Source organism: Mytilus trossulus, chromosome 4, assembly GCF_036588685.1.
Source record: "Mytilus trossulus isolate FHL-02 chromosome 4, PNRI_Mtr1.1.1.hap1, whole genome shotgun sequence".
NCBI lineage: Eukaryota > Metazoa > Mollusca > Bivalvia > Mytilida > Mytilidae > Mytilus > Mytilus trossulus.
The window spans coordinates 61,306,916-61,329,351 of record NC_086376.1 but is presented as its reverse complement, the minus strand read 5'-3'; the positions used below and the strand labels follow the sequence as shown (position 1 = coordinate 61,329,351).

Here is a 22,436-nt window from a genome sequence, read left to right as displayed (position 1 = left end):
ATTATAATGTTACAATATCAACAAGAGACACAAAAAAAAACAAAAAAAACCCAATTTTAAAGTAGACACATAATTGTATAAAATAAAATGTCTTATTTTTTTTCAGGTATCAAATGAATAGGCTTTTAATTTCAACATAATTACAATTATCATTGATTTTGCAAAATATGTTATTTACAGGAGAGACAGAAAACTTTTCAGTATATCTCACAATCCCATTGAAAGACACAGTAATTATCTCCGTACAGCTAAAAGTTCCGTTATTTCTTTGTCAATCTAGTGATGTATATTTGTCCCTTCTGTTTAGTATCAGTCGGAGGGTGACCCGTTCCAATCCATAAGCGGTCATAGGAATCTATAGCCATGCTATGCGGATGCAGTATACCCACGTCAAGAGTCGATAAATTTTGGATAAAAAATCCGTTTTTGTCTATGATATGCAAAGAGTGATTGTCGATATCACAAATAATTGTTTCACCCCTTTGTGTACAGCTGACATTCGTTGGTCTAAACGGTTTAAATTTGGAACTAGCAGTGAATCCAGAATATCGGAATTTAACTTCCCCAGTTTCGTCAAATGCGATTACTCGTCCTGTGGATGGGTCGTATTTGTCAATAACCACAATACATTTGTTCGTTTCGTTCACATGGCATCGATATGGCACAGTAAATAGTCGAGTGCCTCTCAAATCAAATTCAAATTCGGCCTTGAAAATTCCTTGTGGTGTCAATTTCAGTATTGCTCTTTTGCTGTCTGCATCAACATTTTGACTGTCAGATTCTACTATTCCCACGTATATTTCATGTGTAGATGTAACGTGTACACAAGTTGGTAAAAGCGGCGAAAAAGTTTTAATATTTTTCAAATCTCCAAGTTTTGTTACAGCTTGCAAGCATTTGTTTTTGAAATCTGTTATGTACAATAAGCTGCCATCCGCTGAAGATGTAAAATCATAAAATGTCACAGTAAATTCGTTGAGTGGAATCGATGGTCTAGTAAGGTTGACCAGTTGAATCGTTTTGTGTTTTACGCCTCCAATGCAGACATCAGTATCACCACAGGGTGTTATAACAGAAACGGTCTGTAGTTTAGTAGGTCCTGATTTCTCTATCAACACCAGCTGAAAACTTCTCCCTGATTTTCCAGAAGCTGCTATAGAGTAGTGCAGGGATCCTATATCTCGTGCGCTGTCATCTGAAGTTTGATCTCCAGTTCTAAATACTATTTGTTCATCGACGGGTAAAGTTGATAAGTATTTTTCCAGTTGCTGTTTTGTGGAAATAAATGTAGTTTGTAATTGTGGAAGTTCAGCTTTATATTGTAGCATGCCGAGTTTGTCTCTGGCCTTGACAAGCTTTGTACTCTCCTTCCCAACTCTCTTATTAGCTTCTTTAATATGTTTTTCTCTTTCTTTGTAAAACTTATCTAAATCATTGTGTAGGGATTTCATGTTAGCTTTGCAACTCAATATTATTTCCTCATACCTCTTTTGAATTTCTCTTTTCATTTCTCTTTTTTCCTCCACCATTTGTTTTTTGTCATCGTAAGATTTCGACGATCCCACTTCTGATGTGATTTTCGATATGAGAGTTTCAATATTGTTTTTAAGAGTTTTATTGAATGATTCAAAACTGTCCAAATTGTGAGTAAGATGTTCCATAATGGAGTCTGCCGTGTTGATTCTAACGTTGCAGTTGATACAGAATAGGTCACATTGTTCCTGATTGTTAATAGCAGACGTGATTTTAACTTTCTGCTCCTCCATCAAAGATGGACTTAATTTATCCAGTGGTATAAGAATATGATTCTTACTTATCGAGAATTTTTCGTGGACGTTTTTACAATCACCACATTGTAATTCTAAACAGTTTAAGCATTTCCATGCCACGAGATTTTCCTTTTCACAAACACTACAAAATCTTCTAACTTTCCTTTCAGCCGCCATTATTAAAGGGAATGCATATTTGACGTTTCTACATTTTAAATACAATACTTATGTGTCATCTACCCTAAAATCACCAACCGTTTAATTGTAAAGTGATCGAGGATGGTTTTCTTGTTTATTTTATATTTAAGTGACTTTTAACTGTTAAGTGTATATATCTATTCATCCAGGTCGCAGGTATATCTAGAAGTTCAAATTTGAGAACCAATACAACAAAACCATGTTTATGCCAGTGCATAATTTACAACCAAAACATGCAGACATTACTTTCAAAAAATACAAAGCACAAAAGAAGATTATGAAATATTATATTTAACACCAACGCATGTGAATCATAAATATGCCAATGTGACATTCAGACAATATATATACCCGTTCTAATTTTACTTTTATCACACGAAATCTTGAATTTATAACCAATGATTCACAGTAAATTATTTAAAACTCTTCCTAAATGATTAATGTGCTGATGCCAAATGATATAAAAAAAAATATTCAGAAATGCCGAATTCTATTTCTGTTTACTAGTTGAATGGAATACATGTTGTTTGTATAATTATCTCGTATACTCAGGTTATTTTTTTCCAATTACAAACCATTAAACACGATTAATAGAAGACGAGGTTAAATGAAAGGCAACAAAAACCTGAGTTTACTTAATAACAGCAATTTACATTAAGTCGCTGTACGCTCTTTAACGACGAGCAGAGTACAGCTGCGACATCAAATAAAAACCTTAGACTATGTTCTATTTCAGTGGAGAATATTACTTTGAACCGGTAGAGTTGAGTATGGGTACTTAAAGAGTTCCTTGTTTTTATTCTGTTGATTTGTTGGTTACGTGGGGAAATCAATCGGACAAGTACCATGCACGCTTACAAGAAGCCATTATAAAGAAATACTTCAGCACATACCAAACATACTCTATACAAAATAGGTCAAAAAAATATAGTATATATTAAACATTCTCATCACAGCACTGTTTTAACATTTCTAACTGCAGTGAATGTCATTTAGAACTGTTCTGTCTTTTATTAATATTTCAAGTTGTTTCCCGATGACAGTTCAAAATGCTCTCTCGTTTCAAGTTGGGCAGCACTCGACTTATAATCAATCATAGGAAACAATACTACATCTCCTTATATTAGATTACTATCTGATAGTATGGTAGTCTCATATTATTATATAGGCAATTATCATATATGATATACTATTTCTACTAACTACGGCCACCGACAAGACAATTAAACTAGGCGATATGATAATCAACATATACAGTCTACATGCTCCAAAGACATCAAACAACACATGATTTAATAGCAACCCTCAATAAAACTATATGGCACAAACATCATAGAAATGTTATTAATTTCATTTTTTGCTGGATGGGAGTGGCTTCTACACATACGTAATCAAAGGGTGTTCTATTTGAATAAGAAGCGATAAACTGTTAAATGCATGTCAAAGTGTATGTTTTGGTACACCTATGAATATTGAATAAGTATTTAAATCTCACATATCTGATCAATAGGTCAGCATTTTGAAACATGATATTTTTCTTTTATATCTAACAGTAAGGACAGAGATGAAAGGGGAGTTCGCAATTTTACTCTCATATTCTCTAATTTACATGATTAACTGGTTTATATTTATTAAAAGTGGAAAAATGCTATTTAAAAACCTTTGTACACTTTATTCAACTAGTTTGGGTTTCTTTAAATTGATATATTAAATTTTCAAAATAATATTAATTCAACAATTTTGATTAGAAGTTCTATATTTGAAGCTAAAAATAATGATATTAAAAGAATATAGGAACATTGAACGTATCATACTGTTACTGTTAAAACGTAAAGATAACAAGCATGTATGAAAGGGGGGAAACACTTTAAGATAATAAATAATTTAGAAAATTAAGAAGTGATTAACCATACAATATACCTTAAATGGTATATGATGTATCTTTAATGTTATATAAGATATCTCATAAAGTGTATATGATATCTTATATACTTTATAAGATATCTTCTAAAGTTTATAAGATATCTTATAAATCATATGAGATATCTTATAAATTATGTGAGATATCTTATAAAGTATATGAGATATCTTATAAAAACAATTTTTATATAAGATATCTTATAAAAACAATTTTTATATAAGATATCTTATACAATTTATAGGATATCTTATATAGTTTATAAGATATCTCATATAGTTTATAAGATATCTTATAAAGTTATAGAGATATCTTATAAAGACAATTATATAAGATATCTGATAAATTATATGAGATATCTTATAAACTTTAGGAGATATTTTATAAACTTTAGGAGATATCTTATAAACTTTATGAGATATCTTATAAACTTTATGAGATATCATATAAAACTATATAAGATATCTTATACACTTTATGAGATATCTTATAAACTAAATAAGATATCTCCTATAAAATATAAGTTATCTCCTATAATATATAAGATATCTCCTATAATATATCAGATATCTTTAATGTTATAGAAGATGTCTCCTAAAAATTATAAGATATCTTATATAATTGTCTTTATAAGGAGATATCTCATATATTATAGGAGATATCTTATATATTATAGGAGATATCTTATATATTGTAGGAGATATCTTATATAGTTTATAAGATATCTCATACAGTTTATAAGATATCTTATCTAGTTTATGAGATATTTTATATAGACAATTATAGAAGATATCTAATAAATTATATGAGATATCTTATAAACTATATAAGATATCTTATAAAGTTTATGAGAAAAAGTAAGAATAAATAGCAAAACAGCATGCCATAGAATTCCATCAGGCTGACTTAAACATATCAAAATCATTCTATAAATCAAATTTGATAAGTTTACCAATCACTTTTGCCTGGCACAGTAGGAACTAAGTTTATCATTTAAACTTGACCTTGTTCAATGAACCATTAATATAAGGTCAAAGTCTGATCAACCATGCCATATATAGACATGTACACCTTTTACTCATTCTTTATATCATATTGTAGACTTAATTATAACTGACAAAGTTACCTAATCATGAAACCTTTCGAAACCAATGTACCAAGAAATTTAAAAAAAAAATGCACTTTTACAGATAGATTACAATCTTACCTTAACATGATATGATATACTTACCTAATCAGGACTGAAAAAATGGCTGCATGGGATAAAACATCAACATTGAACAATGATGAATGAACCAAAAAAATTAGAGCAAGGTAAGAACAATAATGTCTGATGGATTGTACACTTTACAATATATCTATACAAAAGCTGACTATGCTGTATGGGTTTTGCTCATTGTTAAAGGCTGTACGGTGACTTATATTTGTTAATCTCTGTGTCATTTTGGTCTCTTGTGGACAGTTGTCTCATTGGCAATCATACCACATCTTCTTTTTTATATATTGACTATTTACTAAATAATCTCAGGAAAATTCTGCAAATAGTTAAACATTGATCCATAAACATAATTCACAGTTAGATAATCCCAGTCATACATGATACATGTAGAGCTTATATAGTGCTTAAAATATCTGAGAACCTGATTTAAACACAAACAGTAAATGTAGATTTATATCAAACCTTGAAATAAGGGCAAGACCTTACGAACCCTCTAGTAAGTAAGGTTTGCAAAAGAAAATTTCAGGGGCAAAAACTTCAAAGTAAAGGTCCTCAATTTTCTGAAAATTAAAAAAAACCAATAGACAACCTTGACTTTCTTATCGATTCTGCTAATGTCAGTTTGCTATGAACTTTGCTCTAACTGCTTTTGTTTTTGAGTTATAAGCCAACAACATTGTAGTTTTTCTAAAAATTGACGTTTTATCCTCATTTATTTTTTTAGCAACACAGAGCCATGGTTGATGATGGATCGAATTCCTAGATACATATTTGAAAATTATAATTCCTCAGGAAAATCAAGGTAAAGTTTTTTAATATATGGACTACCAGTAGTGGTTTCAGAGGAGATTTAAGAAAAGTTAATGGCGATATACAGACAGACGACAACAGATGCCACATGATGGCTAAATCCCATTTCACCTTTTTAGGCCCTGTGGTCTGAAAGGGACATTTTCATTAAATAAAATAATAACTTCATCAGCTGATGTAATCATCATGAAAGTAGCACCTTTTGACAGGGTCTATATTAAAATCAGATCTTTGTATTACTGGAATGTTGATCTTGATCAACTAGTAAGAAAAAATGCATTTTTCCTTCAAGTAAAATAAATTGATAACGCCAGTTTCATAATTTCTAAATGATTCTTGTTTTTCCCTGTAAACAAGGGTTTCAAGTTGTCATGTGAAATAGTAATTGAAGTACCGGAACAAAAATTAGATACAAGTTTTGAAATACAGTCTTTTATGTATTTGAACATTTATTTAACAATTTTACAAACATCTAAAACACAAAATGTTGCCCTGCATGTCGGACAGGGTGATTTTCCACTCATCCATATTTCTGGTCTTTGTTGATTCTGACGACTTGCAAACCATTTACCCATACATTCTAAACACCACATAGGTCGACAGAAACACTGAACACAATTTCCAGCTTCTTGATCATCACAAAGTTTTACAAGCTTCACATCTGATTCTTTCTGCATACATCCAATACAGTTATCACAATCCTAAGAAGATGAAATATACAAATATTTTGAAAACATAAATTAACACAAAGTTACATGAAATTACATAAATGAATGTAACAAATGATAAAGATCTTTCTTAAATTTGCACACAACAAAGGCATGCTGAATATATAAACTAAATATTTTAAATAAATGTAAAACTTTTGTTTTCAAAATAGATTCATAAAATACATGTCTACAATTATTTGTAAAAAAATAATCGTCACCTGGATGGTGTAAATGGTCAATGTCAAACTTGTTCTCCATATTTTAATCAGTAATAAAATTGAGAATGGAAATGGGGAATGTTTCAAAGAGACAACAACCCGACCCTAGAAAAAACAATAGCAGAAGGTCACCAACAGGTCTTCAATGCAGCGAGAAATTCCCGCACCTAGAGGCATCCTTCAGCTGGCCCCTAAACAAAGATATACTAGTTCAGTGATAATGAACGCCATACTAATTTCCAAATTATACACAAGTTGACAGTTGACACAAGAAACTAAAATTAAAATAATACAAGACCAACAAAGGCCAGAGGCTCCTGACTTGGGACAACATTTGAAATAGCAAACCTCTAGTTGAAAGGTTCATAAATCATTGCGTGGAAATGACATACAGTGGTCTTTTCCAATCAATCTGGGATTATAACCCCTGAAAGGCATTTAGTGAAAATTGTCAAAATTAAATTTGACCTCCATTTTGCTGTCATTAACCACATATTGAATTAGAAAAAAATGGGGGAACCTTACAAGTTATAAGCATAGAAACAACTGGAGCTGTTTGAAGTACAACCTAAAATTAGTTACCACTTCTTCTTTATAATTCTTTCCTCCACTGTCTGGAGTACCACTACTTTTGTAGTGTAGCACGGATAAGCAACTGATTACTGTATACTGTAAGCAACTGTGTGCATGTGCAGGAATATTGTACAGTGAATATATGATCGGTGCACAAACCAGTATTATTTCGCCTAAAATATATTGTCCTAGATACTGGTATAAAGGATATCAACACAGCCTGGCGTACCCACCACCAATTTACAACGCAACGGCAGTTGGTCTTATCCAAAATGAGCTAAGGCTGCGATCCCAGCCAGAGCTCAATTCAAAACATAAACTTTAAAATAACTTAATGTTAAATCATTTTTGTAGACGTGCAGGAAACTGTTCCATCACCATACTATATACACCAGATTAAAAAAAAATATAATACAGATAAGGGTGTCAGTTATAAACTAGGCTTACATAAGTGCTATATTAACATGTCCACACTGATTCCAAATAAGTTTTTTTAATCGTTTTTTTTCAATCGAAATGTATTCTTCTTATCAGAGACATATAATACAATTGTATTGTATTATATGTCTCTGTTCTTATAGATCAAATGCTGGATTTTGTAATGATATGTTCACATATATATATCTTTCTTTAATATTAAAAAGGAGCTTGAAGCTGCATTTAACTCATTTTATTTGCTCTCAGAAATACTTACCATATTTAAAGGCAAACGAAAGTCATGATTGAGATTCACTTGTTCATGGAACGCTTCCAAAAACTGGTCACTTAAAGATTGTTTTATTACAATGTTTCTAGCATTTCTAATTGGCCCTGATAGTTTTTCTTTCAAATCTCTGTATTCCAATGAGTTAAGTCTGAAAAGAGTAGAGATGTATCATGTTGTCATTCGTTACATTAGTGTAGCAAGGACCAACTTCAAAAAACTAAACTATTAAAGATCATTAAAGTGCATTTATAAATATGTATATATGGTTCTGAAATAACATGTGATATATTTTAATTTTATTTCTGTGTAAAATGTGTTTGCAATGAATCCTGAGGCAAACCACTATTCACTTAACACATTTACATTACTGTCTAAACTCTTATCTTTATTCTTACAAAATATGTACTTTTGAAAACATTCATCATGTTCATGGATTTCAATTCCACTCAAATATGTACAAAGCGCAATCTTGAATTTGAAATGATGTGCGAATTTTTTTCTGTGCTGATGGACTTGCTCTGATTCTGAGATTACAATCAAGATAACATTGTTTAATTCTTTGTGTGTTTGTATGGTACAACATTTTGGTCGATACTAACTATTTGACTTGCTTGTTTTGAAATTGTTGAATTTTGCGATGGTTTAACTTGATAAAATTGATATTAACTACTTGACTTGCCTGATTTGAAATGGTGTAACTTTCTTGTTGATACTAACTACTGAGATATTCAGATACTGCACCGATGTCATACTTTCATAGGAAAGAGAATGTTCTTCTGATTTGGATAAAGTTAGATGAATATCATTTTGATGTGCTATATTTAAAAAATATGTGGATGTTTTCATAACCCATGAGTCTGTGACAATAACTCTTCTCCCATGTGGGCCGGATGTAAATTTGTCAAAACGGCGGAACTCCACATTTATAGAGGATGCCACTGCTCTCCAACTTCCTGCATTATTAGTAAGATAACTAAGTTCTTTAGCAATCGGATGTCTTGACCAATTGCCTGTAGACCAATAAAATACAACAGCTGATGCACATATAATAATAAAGAGGCTTATTGTCAAATATATCTGCCAGTACCATGCAAAGTAAGGAAACCAATAAAGATGCTGAAGAGGCGAGACATATCTTAGTCCTAGAAAATAACCTGAAATGAGAAAAAATATTAGGCGACTTTAATTTATACTATAATATAATTCATGTACATTATACTTTAATCTAATCAATTAAACACATTGCCTACTAGTTTGATGTCAAATTGGTAACTACTTAAAGCCATGTCATGCATGTGTAGCCTTGTTTTTAGACAAACAAGACTTATAACCATGATAAGTTAACCCTGCCTTTAACCTTTTGTTTATTGATTACTGATTATTTGTTATCAAGGTTAAAATGGTGTTGTGTATTACAAATGTTTAAAGTCTATTAATATAACAATAAAAATTCTAAATAAAAGTAACTTGAAATTTAGTACATTTATACCAGACACCCAAACGATAATGCTGTTGACAGCAATACAATTTATTGCTTCATTGCTTTTAGAGAAAATAGGTATTTTTTATTTTCTTCCAAATCAAGCCAAGGTATTTACAAATAACCAGACATTGTTTGTAGATCTTACTTTCCTGAACGTTCTTGCTACTTAAAATTTTCTCTATCTATTAAAAACTTGGCCCTTTTACCATGTTTACAGAGGAGAATATTTTGTAAAAATTTACAAAAATTTAACAAATTAATGAAAATTGACTATAAAGGGCAATAACTCCTTCTAGGGTTAACTGACCAATTTAATCATGTTGAATTATTTGTAGATTTTACTTTGCTGAACATTATTGCTATTTACAGTTTGTCTCTATCTATAACACTCACTTATTCAAGATAATAAACAAAAATGGCAAAGTTTCTTTACAAAATTTTACCAAATGGCTCAGCAACCCAACAACGGGTTGTCAGATTGATCTGAAAATTTCAGATCAGATAGATCTTCACTTAATAAACAATTTTACTCACAGGTTAGATTTGCTCTTAATGCTTTGGTTTCAGAGTTATAAGCCAAAATCTATATTTTATCCCTATGTTCTGTTTTTAGCCGTGGCTTCCATCTTTGTTGATTAGCCGGGTCATCAGACACATTTTTTAAACTAGATACCCCAATGATGATTGTGGCCAAGTTTGGTTAAATTTGTCCCAGTAGTTTCAGAGGAGAAGATTATTGTAAAGGTTAACAACGAAGACGGACGCTAAGTGATAGGAATAGCTCACTTGGCACTTTGGGCCAGGCGAGCTAAAAAGGGAGCATGATCCTGAATAAAACTATATATATATATATATATATTGATACATATTAAATCTTAGATATGTCTGATAAAACCAGTTGAGATGTACCCATCACCTCAGTGGCAGATCAAAAGGGGAGGGGTTGGAACCCTCTTTTATTTTGATATTAATGTTTTTGAATGGGGTCATACAATGTATGCATTCTATATATGCTCCCCGTGTGCCTTTAATTTGAAATAAAATACATCTTGTCTTATGGTTTGGAACCCCTCCCCCTTTTTCTTAAAATAAATGTCCGCCCCTGCACCGATAAGTGAATGAATAACAACTTTGTAATGGTTACCTAATGGAAAACATGAATGAATCAACAGTGTCGCTGCTGTTCTTTTTATGTGAAAGTAGATAAAACCAAGTTCTTCACTCCCAAGGAAACTTGCCAACATATTTTGAACTGTCAAACCGGCAGCCACAAATTCAGTAGGTGGTGCTATCATAACCAGACTAAAAAATGTATACCCGAGTGTATAAATAGCAAAAAGTGTCGATTCTTCGTTTGACGACATTTTAGTTTATAATAGTTTGGCAATCGATCGTCGATCGTCTACTTTCCATTTACAAAGAATTTTATATGTGGAGGTACTTTTGCTATAAATATATCTAACGACCGAAAAGACGTTTGACTCTAGCAAAGCACTGTTACCTCCAACCACTTTTAACTCTCAAATACTGGTATGCGTTGAAATTATGAAACAATCTTAAATTTCATAGAAAAATTTGTATTGCTTCTATCCTTTGTAAAGGAAATATACTCTCATTTAAACTGACAGGTGCTTTGTTTGTACAAATATTTTATTGCTACAATATCGCATGCCAACCTGAGTTGTATAAAGGCCGGGTTTCACGGCCGATCTTTTTAGACTAGTATCAAAAACCTTTTAAATATTTTTGATCATTTCATTCAAAATATTGTGTTTTATGATTGTGAGAACTGGGGAGTCATTAACATTACTCAAAAAAGAAAACTATTTCTCTATTTGATATTTTTGAAAGATTGCCGGGAAATGGAAAAACGTACTTTAAAAAAAGGGGGAGGGGCAAAAGATACCAGAGGGACCGTCAAACTCATAGATTGAAAATAAACTGACAAAGCCATGGCTAAAAATAAAAAGATAAACAGACAAATAATAGTACAGAAGACACAAGATAGAAAACTAAAGACTAAGCACCACGAACCCCACCAAAAACTGGGGGTGATCTCAGGTGTTCCAGAAGGGTAAACATGTGTTAAAATTATCAAACTCTGTACAAACATAAAAGTCCTGTTAGAACTTGTGAGATATCCATATTTTCAAGATAAGTATATTTAGACTTGATAAAACAAAACATAGAAGTCCTGTTAGAACTCAGTGTGAGATATCCATTTTTTCAAGATAAGTATATTTAGACTTGATAAAACAAAACATAGAAGTCCTGTCAGAACTTGTGAGATATCCATTTTTTCAAGATAAGTATATTTAGACTTGATAAAACAAAACATAGAAGTCCTGTCAGAACTTGTGAGATATCCATTTTTTCAAGATAAGTATATTTAGACTTGATAAAACAAAACATAGAAGTCCTGTTAGGACTTGTGAGATATCCATTTGTTCAAGATAAGTATATTTAGACTTGATAAAACAAAACATAGAAGTCCTGTTAGAACTTGTGAGATATCCATTTTTTCAAGATAAGTATATTTAGACTTGATAAAACAAAACATAGAAGTCCTGTCAGAACTTGTGAGATATCCATTTTTTCAAGATAAGTATATTTAGACTTGATAAAACAAAACATAGAAGTCCTGTTAGAACTTGTGAGATATCCATTTTTTCAAGATAAGTATATTTAGACTTGATAAAACAAAACATAGAAGTCCTGTTAGAACTTGTGAGATATCCATTTTTTCAAGATAAGTGTATTCAGACTTGATAAAACAAAACATAGAAGTCCTGTCAGAACTTGTGAGATATCCATTTTTTCAAGATAAGTATATTTAGACTTGATAAAACAAAACATAGAAGTCCTGTCAGAACTTGTGAGATATCCATTTTTTCAAGATAAGTATATTTAGACTTGATAAAACAAAACATAGAAGTCCTGTCAGAACTTGTGAGATATCAATTTTTTCAAGATAAGTATATTTAGACTTAATAAAACAAAACATAGAAGTCCTGTCAGAACTTGTGAGATATCCATTTTTACAAAATAAATATATTTAGACATGTTAGACTTGATAAAACATTTGCTTTTTTACTGGTACAGAATTGAACACTGATCTATTTATCAGAGCCTATAATGAATATAAATCCAGCAATAACTAGTCGAATAACTTATGGTATTCAAATATACGGTTTTGTATATATAGTGAAAACATTGATATTAATCTAGATTTCTGCAAAAAACTTAGTAAGAATAACTTTAAATTGTATTTGAAAAAAATACATTCAGGAGAACTTTCTTAAAGACACGACTAGACATAAGAAAAAGCTATTCTATTGACTTATTTATATATTTTAAATTCAAATTGGATTTGGTATAGACTAGATGTACAGGGGGAGGGTTGAGATCTCATAAACATGTTTAACCCCGCCGCAATTTTGCGCATGTCCCAAGTCAGGAGCCTCTGACCTTTGTTTATTTTGTATGATTTTTAATTTCAGTTTCTTGTGTATAACTCGGAGTTTAGTATGACGTCCATTATCATTGGTGGCCTTCGGCTGTTGTTTGCTCTATGGTCGGGTGTTGTCGCTTTGACACATTCCCCATTATCTCAAGTTCCTCAATTTTATTTCAATTACGAAAGTAACTTACGTTAATAATATGATTTTTTTTAACAGTAGAATAACTTTAATAAATTTCAGACTGAATAACCCCAGTTTGAGATTAGAAACTGGGAGGCATGAACAAAAACAAAATCCAATTTCAGGAAAACTCTGGGAGGCATGAACAAAAACTAAATTCAGTTTCAGGAAAACTCTGGGAGGCATGAACAAAACCTAAATTCAATTTCAGGAAAACTCTTGGAGGCATGAACAAAAACTAAATTCAATTTCAGGAAAACTTGAAAATTTGTCCAGATATAAAAGGCTCTGTCAGCACTGTTTACTTTACTTGATGGAAAACAAGCTACATTTTGGATATTGTGATACAGTTTTACCCCTGACGATAACTTTAAAACATTTAACTAAACAAGACGGAATTCGAATTCATGCAACTGAGACATCGTGGCACCAAATCGGCTTGCACTTTGTCCATCTAGCTAGACCACTCGACCAGCCAGTGTCAAGTTTTCGGTGACCGGGTGTTACTTTTTTTCTCATCAGTTTGCATCTAGCGTTAACTTGTAGCACACGGTACATGCTATAAGGCATAAAGATTGAATATTACAGATCAGCTGCATTATCTTTTGTAGAGGATCTTAATGTTTTGAGTTGAGATTAAACTTGTCAAGAAAGGGTTGCCCCCCCCCCCCCCCCAACAAAAAAAAATCTTATCTCGTACAAAACCTGAATTGACAATTTAACCCTTTATATGTATGATTTTACAAATTCAATAAAAAAGAAAACGAGACTTTCATTGCAAGTAATGTTCCCGACATACAGCATGTTACTAGTAATAACATTCGACCTGCTTAACGGCAAACTTTAAAAAATCTTTCGGTCCTGTGATTGATATTTTTAAAATTAAAACTGTAGTGGTCTAAAGGCCTATAACATAATGGACAAATTAACAAAACATACATTCAATTACTTGTCGTAGAAACTATTTACAGAATATACGTGTAGATCATATACAAATAGATTATCCGAAATATTTAAACAAAATAATCGATAGTATTATGATCATAACTATTTATAGACTGAATAAATCCACTTTTATATGTACATATGCATACAATGGAATCTTCAGGTAAGAAACATTATTAGCATTTCAGTCTCAGTTCATCTGTCAAATTTTAGAGGAATCATTCATAAGTCTGTCTGAATAGATGTGTAGCTATGTCATCAAATTGAAACAAAGGAAGACTAATTTCTGAACTGATAAATAGGGGAAGTTAATGTCTACAAAAAACTGCCAGGAAAATGGATACCTTTTTTTTAAATATATTTTTTTTTAGAATTTTTGGAGAAATTGGTGATGGTTGCACCCCTATACATATAATTGTTATGAAAGAGGTATGACGAACCTTGCCTTGTAGTATTTCACCGAGTTCCCTTGTCAAAAAGTCAAAGCTTCTATCTACACTCATAATCATAGTATTGTTGCTTTAATAGATTGATATTTAGTGCACAGACAGTTGGGTTTCGAATAGGTTATCGTGTGTATTTTTAGATTTAAAATGTGACTGAAATTAAGGCACGGAAAAATATCCAAAAAAACTGCAATCGTGAAAGACATCTTGGTGATTCTGTAACAATGAAAATGAAGAAAATTCTTAAACGAAGTGTGGAGCTATATATTGTCTGTTAGATACACATCAGTGGCGGATCCAGAGTGGAGAAGATCCGGGGGGTACGACCAATGCATTTTAATGGGGAAATATAGAAAACTATGTTCAGTCAGTTTAAAGTTTGTTACTTTGTAAATCTTGGTCCATATAAGGCCATTATAGCCCCCACTCCTTTCAATAAATTTGTTACATTTTAACTAGGAAATCTACATATTTCTTCATTTTTTCTGAAATAAGATCCTCAAATTCTCCAGGATCTAGTCTACAACCGTTTGAATATTTCATTGGATTCACAATGATCATGGTTTCATGTAATGTGCAGAACTTTTTATCGTCTAATGTATAACAAACGAATACATGTATTTTGAAGGAATGTTAGAAGAAAGGAAAAACTCGAACCGAAAAGGTGGCTTCAAGAAAAGAGTAGGATTCAAACCACAGTTTTTAATTACACACCAACAGAAAAAGAAACATGGTAAGTGAGATGCTATCAGATTGTTTTTTAAATATTTAAAAGATGCCACAATGAACCTTTTTCTAGCCTGTAATTCAGTGGTTGCCGTTTGTTACTGCTATATATGTGTTTTTCGTTCATATTTTATTCACTAATTAGGCCATTAATTTTCTCGTTTGAATTGTGTAAATTTTTATACATTTGTGGTGTCGGTGCCGTTTTTAGATGACTATGTGGTATAGGGTTTGCTCATTGTTGTAGGCTGTACGATGACATATAGTTGTTAATTTCTGTATCATTTGGTCTCTTGTAGAGAGTAGTCGTATTGGCAATCATACCACATCTTTGTTATAATCCTAGTAAATCGCTTCTCAAACGTGCTTGGTTCGAACTCACAACCTTAGTGTTAACAGGCAAGTGATACTGAAAACGAACTACTTTTAATACCATCTTTACGCATAAGTCCCACTGACATCGAAAAAGGTTATAAAATTTAATCAATGCAGACTATCGAGATATTATGTGCCAAGTGTATATAGTTTTAAATTGTATATATTCGGAACGTTTTATTTGTAAATAGTTACAGGAGAATTGCTGTCTCATTCTCCGTCTAGTGGACTTATAACATTCTTTTAAGAATCCAGTCCTAAGCAAGGAAGAAGAAGAAGAAGAAGATTATATACTGAACGACCTAAAAAACGCAACACTCATTTTGTTGATTTTTTTTACCAAATCTTTTTTGATTCTCTTACAACTACTTTTTATGCTTATCATGCTTCTTTCTCCTTACAAAAAATCAAAATCTGACTTACTTGTGGTTATTGCACATACCGAATTTTTTGAAGTCGCACGAATTTCTTACAGAGAAATTTTGGTCCCATGAAAGATTGTTTCATTTTTTTACTTTGTGAAACAGTTCTTTCAATCCTTTGCCTTACTAATTCTTTTTAAAATGTTGCAGCTCCATTTTGCCAAGTCAGAGAAATAAAAAAAAAAGAACCGAATTAGCCTTTAAGAATACTGCAACATGAAAACATAAATGTGCTGCAACCATACCTTATGACTTCAGAAACTCGTCCTACTGTCCTTCCGACAACGATGCAAGTACACAAGATTTGTTGCTGGCCATTAATGAACAGATCAACGTGAAGTGACAATGAAACATCAACAGAATTTGATTATGGAACGTCATTTGCCAATCATGTTTACGGCCGTTGCGGTCAACTGCTAACCAAATTGCCGAGTGCCAATGAGTACAGATTCATGTCATAAATGTTTAACATAAACTGCATTGCCAATGAATTGACTGAAGGAAAACCCGTAAAGCCCTCAAGTTCTAACCGCATAATTGCTAAAACCAATTAATGGGTTGAACAAATGCAAAATCAGAAGGTGTAAAACAGAACTCAAAAATATCAGACAGAATATGTTGACCTTTCTGAAAATCATTTTGGCGTTTGTAACGGGCAGTTATCGCTTTTGACGTTGACACATTCCTTTTAAAAATAACACAAAAATAATCTAGTGTTGCGTTTCTAAAGTCGGTCAGTATATTTTGGAAAAGGAAGGATATATAGTGATCTTGAGAATCATGTTAAAAGAACCCGGGGTGATTTTCTGGGGGTAACGATTTCTATTATTCAAGTAACATATAAATGATATTGATCCACAGTTTTTGATCGAGACTAGCGCTGAAATTGACGCCACACATTACTCGATCAGCTGATTGGATTTTAAGATATCTATATACTATATATACTGTTATACAACATGATTATACAATCAACAGAATGTACAAAAAGTCCTTATTATAGATATGACAATCACACGAAAGCGTAATTAACAGATAGCTCAATATCCAACTAATACTTTCTTTTATTGCAGAAGAACATTACGACGTGAAGCTGTTTTACAAAATACGAAATTTTCTCCAGGACAATAAGCACCTCAAAAATGATGTGGATGAAGTTTTCCCCAGTATATATGTCGGAAATGTGTAAGTGTAAATATACGAACAGCAATCATTATGACTAAAAACAAATATATTAAATTAAAATGATAACTTTAAATAGATAGGTCTGTATTGCAAAAAAAAAAACAACATAAACATAAAAAACTTAAGAAAACAAAAATAAAACAAATCAAATTTCAAACTTCGTTAATTCAATTCGAAACTGATTTAATGGCGTTAACATATATTTGATCTCTTGTGGAGAGTTGTCTCATTAGCAATCATACCACATTTTCTTATTTATATGTACTGTAAATTCAGAAGTTATTGGTTGCGATTTGAAAAGATGGACAAAAATGCGAATTTTATTATTGCGGTACTCACCTGTTCGTAATTTTCGTACTGATAAATTTAAAACATCGCAATAATTTCAATTTTACAGTAATAAATAATGTCTATAAGTACCAATAATTTAATCATTTTAACATATTACAGACACTTCGCAAGAGATTTACAAGGACTAAAATACCGAGGAATCACACATATATTAAATTTAGCAATAGAGGATTCAGAAACCGGAAGCGAATACTACGCTGACACTGCAATTACTTATTCTGAAGTGGAGATGTATGACGAAGAAGATTACGATATTAAACAACATTTTGAGCATACTTCTGATATAATAGATAATGCTATGAAACAAAATGGTATGAAGCTAAAGACTTTTCTCTTTTACATTTGAATTTTTAGTCATTTAGCGCCTCGATCAAGTATTTGGAGTTTTAGTATTTAAAGCTATTTTAACCTGCTTTCAGTGCTATGCTACATTTATGATTTATCACATACGTTTTATTTTATTCTGTTGAAAAATGAAAATAAATATCCTTCCCTAATGTAAAATTGACCTTCTATATATATAATACCCCCCTTTTACACCCTCCAAATTTAAAATTATTTCTATTGTAACTCATTTAAATTGTAATAATACTCCAAAAAGTTGTTTGTATGTATTTTCAAGGACGTACATGTATAACTAACATACGTCCTTGGTATTTTTAAAACATGCTGCATGGAAAAGATATTTTGAAAAATTACTTAGCCATGGTATTTTGACTCCCCTGTGGTAAATTGACTCCCCTAACTATAAACCTTTTATTTAAAAAATCAAGCTATTTTAACTACTTGATATAGTAATTATACCCCAATAAATAGTATGTACGTATAACATGCTGGAAAAGATATTTTGAACATTTTACTTCTCGATGACAAGTTTACATGATATAAGCAATAGTTTACAAATGTTAAATTATCCCAAACTGATACGAAGATAAAGTATACGACTTGTTTTGCACTATGCGGACTGTGACACTTCTATAAAAACAAAGACCACTTCATTCAACATTCATATTTTTATATTATTGACATACACATGATGGTGTCTTATTCTTTCAGGCAAAGTATTAGTTCATTGTCACTCTGTGTACCGCCGGTCCCCAACTGTAGCAATCGCATATATGATGATGAAGCAAAAATTCCATCTTTGGGACGCCATTGTTGAAGCAAGATCAAATAGAAAAATATGTCCAAATTCAGGATTTGTAGAACAGTTGTGTATGCTTGAGAGAGAACTACATGGACATTCTTCTAACTTAGACCAAGTTGACGAAAACGACGAAACATAAAGAGATGTACTACTATTGTATATAACGTTAGGTTGTGCCAACAATGTATAAACAGAAAAGCCATTAGGGATACACGTATACTCCCATTTGAATATCTTTGCAAATATCTGCATGCAAATAAATTGAGTTACATTTAGATATAAAAAAATGAGGAGATGAGGTATGATTGTCAATGAGTCAACTTTCCATACGAGTTAAAATGAAGTGGTAATAAACACCAACATGCCTTCATCAATGAGAAAAACACATATCATTGAGTGTATATTTAATAAAAATGAATGATAAAATTTCAATTTTAATGGTGACAGTCATATAAAAGACAATCTTAATTTATCGATCACACTAGCTCTTTCCGATGACCACCACCTTATTTCTATGTTAGCTCTAAAGTTATAACTGAACACGAGTTATTACCCGTCCTTGTTAATTATATTAACACTTTATTTTCGCTTTATAGACTTAGATAATACCAAAATGAGCAGCAATATTGTTTATACAGATAACAGATAATGAGATGTGGTATGATTGCCAATGAGACAACTATCCAACAAAATCCAAATGACATGGATATGAGCAACACTATCTAGCAAATCATATGGTCTTTAACAATTCAAGTAAAATTCGAACCTTGTTATTCTTGTTCATTCAGTAATAAAAGACTCAAATAAACATTGTTTAATATATGGGTTTACGAAAAGATTACAGCCGACCAATTAGACTATACGTGTTAGGGAATCATATGCACAATTGAACAGGACAAGCAAATTAACAGTGAAAACATGTTTAACAGCTTTTTCTTTCAGCGAACCGTATAACAAATTGCATTTCAAAACAAATTTGTTGAAAGTTACAAATTATAAACATTGTTAATTTTTCTGTTTTTCACCAAGATTAAAATTGGACACCTTGCATTTATTATGCTTTTCTTAACATATGATCAAATCTTCGAAAGACCCTCTCCTAATTATTGAAACTATCTTCTGCATTGACATTAATATATTGTTGTTAATAAGAAACATACATTCGGGCCAACGTCTTCAATGTGCTTCTAATGCGTAATAAGGTTTTCTCTTTTGAATTGTTTTTATAACCTGATAGAAAAAAAACTGTTTCAGAAGTTATTAAGCCTATTTTCAAATAAACAATATAGATTTTAGTTTGTACGTCAGTTTTATCTGGAAAAACCATCATCAGACAATTTATAGATGAAAATTAATGTTCATATACCATGAAGGTGTCAGAACACTAAATCAAAATTCCTATCAAATTTTGTAATTTTCACAGCTTTCTCAATATTTTAACTTCAAAGAAACCAGACATATTCTGAATTGTACATGTATCATCTTTCTACATGCCAATTATCAACCCATGTTAAAAGTCTTCTGAGAAAGAACTGCCTTTCAGAAGACAAGAACTACAAAAACTAACTCCTGGTTTTCTGGAAACTTTAGTTTACTATGGAGCGCATTAATCCTCAATTTTTATAATGCAACTTTTAGACAAGTAAATTTGGACTCAAAAATGGTCTTAATATATTTCTTATGCACCAAAAGTTTCATTTTTTCAATGACATATAAAAGCACTATTTTGTGTCAGAGTAGGGCTACTTTTACTTAGGAAGGAGAGTATTGATTGTCTGACACCAAGAGTTTATGAGCAAATTTCCCTCCTATATATGATTTTTCATGAAAACATAATTAACTAAGAAACAATTTGTACATAAATAAAGACAACCATAGTATACCGCTGTTCGAAAGTCATAAATCGATTGAGAAAAAACATATCCGGGGTACAAACTAAAACCAGAAAAACACATCAACTATAAGAGGAAATCAATGAAACAACAAAACACATAAGTGCAAAAACAACCAAAAAAAAAAAACGACAATGTAACACACACCGAAACAAATTAGAAAATAACAACTACAATTTTCTGACTTGGTACAGGACATTTAAGAAAAGTGGTGGGTTGAACCTGATTTTGTAGCTAGCCGAACCTTGCGTTTTTATGGCAATGTTAAGTATGACAATAAAAGGACAAAATTACATAACAAATGATTCATTTAATTGAGAATACAATAATAAATATAAGAAATGCTAAAAGAATTTAAAGACGAGTCTCTATGCTACCAATCCGGATCTAATATGAACTTTTACCTGCAATGATAAAAGCAGTACATTAAAAAAAAGTTATAAAATCAATAACTTCGCAAAACTTCAGTGAAAGACAACACTTTATGCCCTTATTGAATTTCCGTGGATAAATAAGTTGAAATGCATATATTGTTACTCCTGTTTTTCACTAAATTTACAGATTGCCATCGAAAAAAAAAAGATAGTTACTTGGGAAATGCATACAATAAATGAGTACAATTCCAAACCACTCGTCTAAATTACATGCAAAACATTTGTTTAAGTAAATACAAAAAAATGTATGTTTACATCGATAACAGACTCATTTTTCTCGTCATTTGCTTCAAACACTGATAAAAACATTAAAAGGAGTAAAAATTTATATATTGTGTTTTATACAGTTTTGGTTCAGAGATGGATTGTGAAAATAAAATACATAAATTTGTTAAAAAAACTCAGCATAAAGAACATGAATGTTCTTTAAAAATAAAAATACAAAAATACTAGACTCCGAGGAAAATTCAAAAAGGAAAGTCCCTAATCAAATGACAAAATAAAAGATAAAACACATCAAACGAATGGACAACAACCAAATTTTCGTTGTCTTTTGTTTTGAGAAATAATTAAATACGATTTATTTGGGGATAATATTTGGCTTCCAATTCAACTTCCAGAAACCTACAATTTCAGATAAGTGTCTCCGCCGTCGGTCACTATCGTAAACAATTTTATTACCATAACAAATAGCTCATTGTTAGTGCAAGATAAACAGAATGAAATTTAAAAAAAAATATTTCAGCTTCTTGCTACATTGATTAGCATATGGAATAAAGTATAACAATATCTGTTATCTGTATCACCGAGCCTGAAGATGAATTGAAAATGGGCGAAATCTATGAAAAATAACAACATTTAACATTATAAACAAACGGCTAATGTCATATTCATGATTTGGTAAGGCATGTCCCGAAGAAAATGGTTTGGTAAACAGTGTGCTATCGGTAACTGAATCTCCGAATTATATAACAGTTGTTATAGTTCCGTAACAAAATGGATGAGCAACAGAAATACATACTTAAATAAAATGGGAAATTTTCGTAATACTGAATTACACTTGCATTATATGAACATCAAATATTACTCATAGGTAAATAACCCAAACCACGACGATGAGAATAACGGAGAAAACAATTGCAACAAATAATTGATGACAACATTTTCTATCATTGTGGTTAACCTTTTTTTCTTTCTTTTTTTGAATAAAAACCAATTTTATAATACAAGGTTTATCATTGTTAAATGTCTTTTTTATACCTGATTAT

General features: G+C 31.3%; 3 protein-coding genes across 3 annotated transcripts; 1 reads left to right on the top strand and 2 right to left on the bottom strand.

The window, feature by feature from the left end:
* Positions 1 to 170: 170 nt before the first annotated feature.
* LOC134715689 (uncharacterized) lies at positions 171 to 2,060 on the bottom strand. The gene has a single exon (XM_063578036.1). The coding sequence runs from the start codon at positions 1,944 to 1,946 to the stop codon at positions 261 to 263; it is 1,686 nt and encodes a 561-aa protein (XP_063434106.1). The 5' UTR covers positions 1,947 to 2,060; the 3' UTR covers positions 171 to 260.
* Positions 2,061 to 6,324: 4,264 nt separating this feature from the next.
* LOC134714058 (E3 ubiquitin-protein ligase TM129-like) lies at positions 6,325 to 11,046 on the bottom strand. The gene is made up of 4 exons (XM_063575304.1): positions 10,749 to 11,046; positions 8,801 to 9,275; positions 8,110 to 8,269; positions 6,325 to 6,615 (listed from the first exon to the last, which is right to left on the bottom strand). Exons 1-4 carry the CDS (start codon positions 10,966 to 10,968, stop codon positions 6,364 to 6,366), a joined length of 1,107 nt encoding a protein of 368 aa, XP_063431374.1. The 5' UTR covers positions 10,969 to 11,046; the 3' UTR covers positions 6,325 to 6,363.
* A 3,237-nt stretch (positions 11,047 to 14,283) lies between these two features.
* On the top strand, positions 14,284 to 20,015 carry LOC134714057 (dual specificity protein phosphatase 3-like). Its single transcript, XM_063575303.1, has 5 exons — positions 14,284 to 14,353; positions 15,265 to 15,369; positions 17,233 to 17,344; positions 17,795 to 18,006; positions 18,752 to 20,015. Exons 1-5 carry the CDS (start codon positions 14,332 to 14,334, stop codon positions 18,979 to 18,981), a joined length of 681 nt encoding a protein of 226 aa, XP_063431373.1. The 5' UTR covers positions 14,284 to 14,331; the 3' UTR covers positions 18,982 to 20,015.
* Positions 20,016 to 22,436: the final 2,421 nt, after the last annotated feature.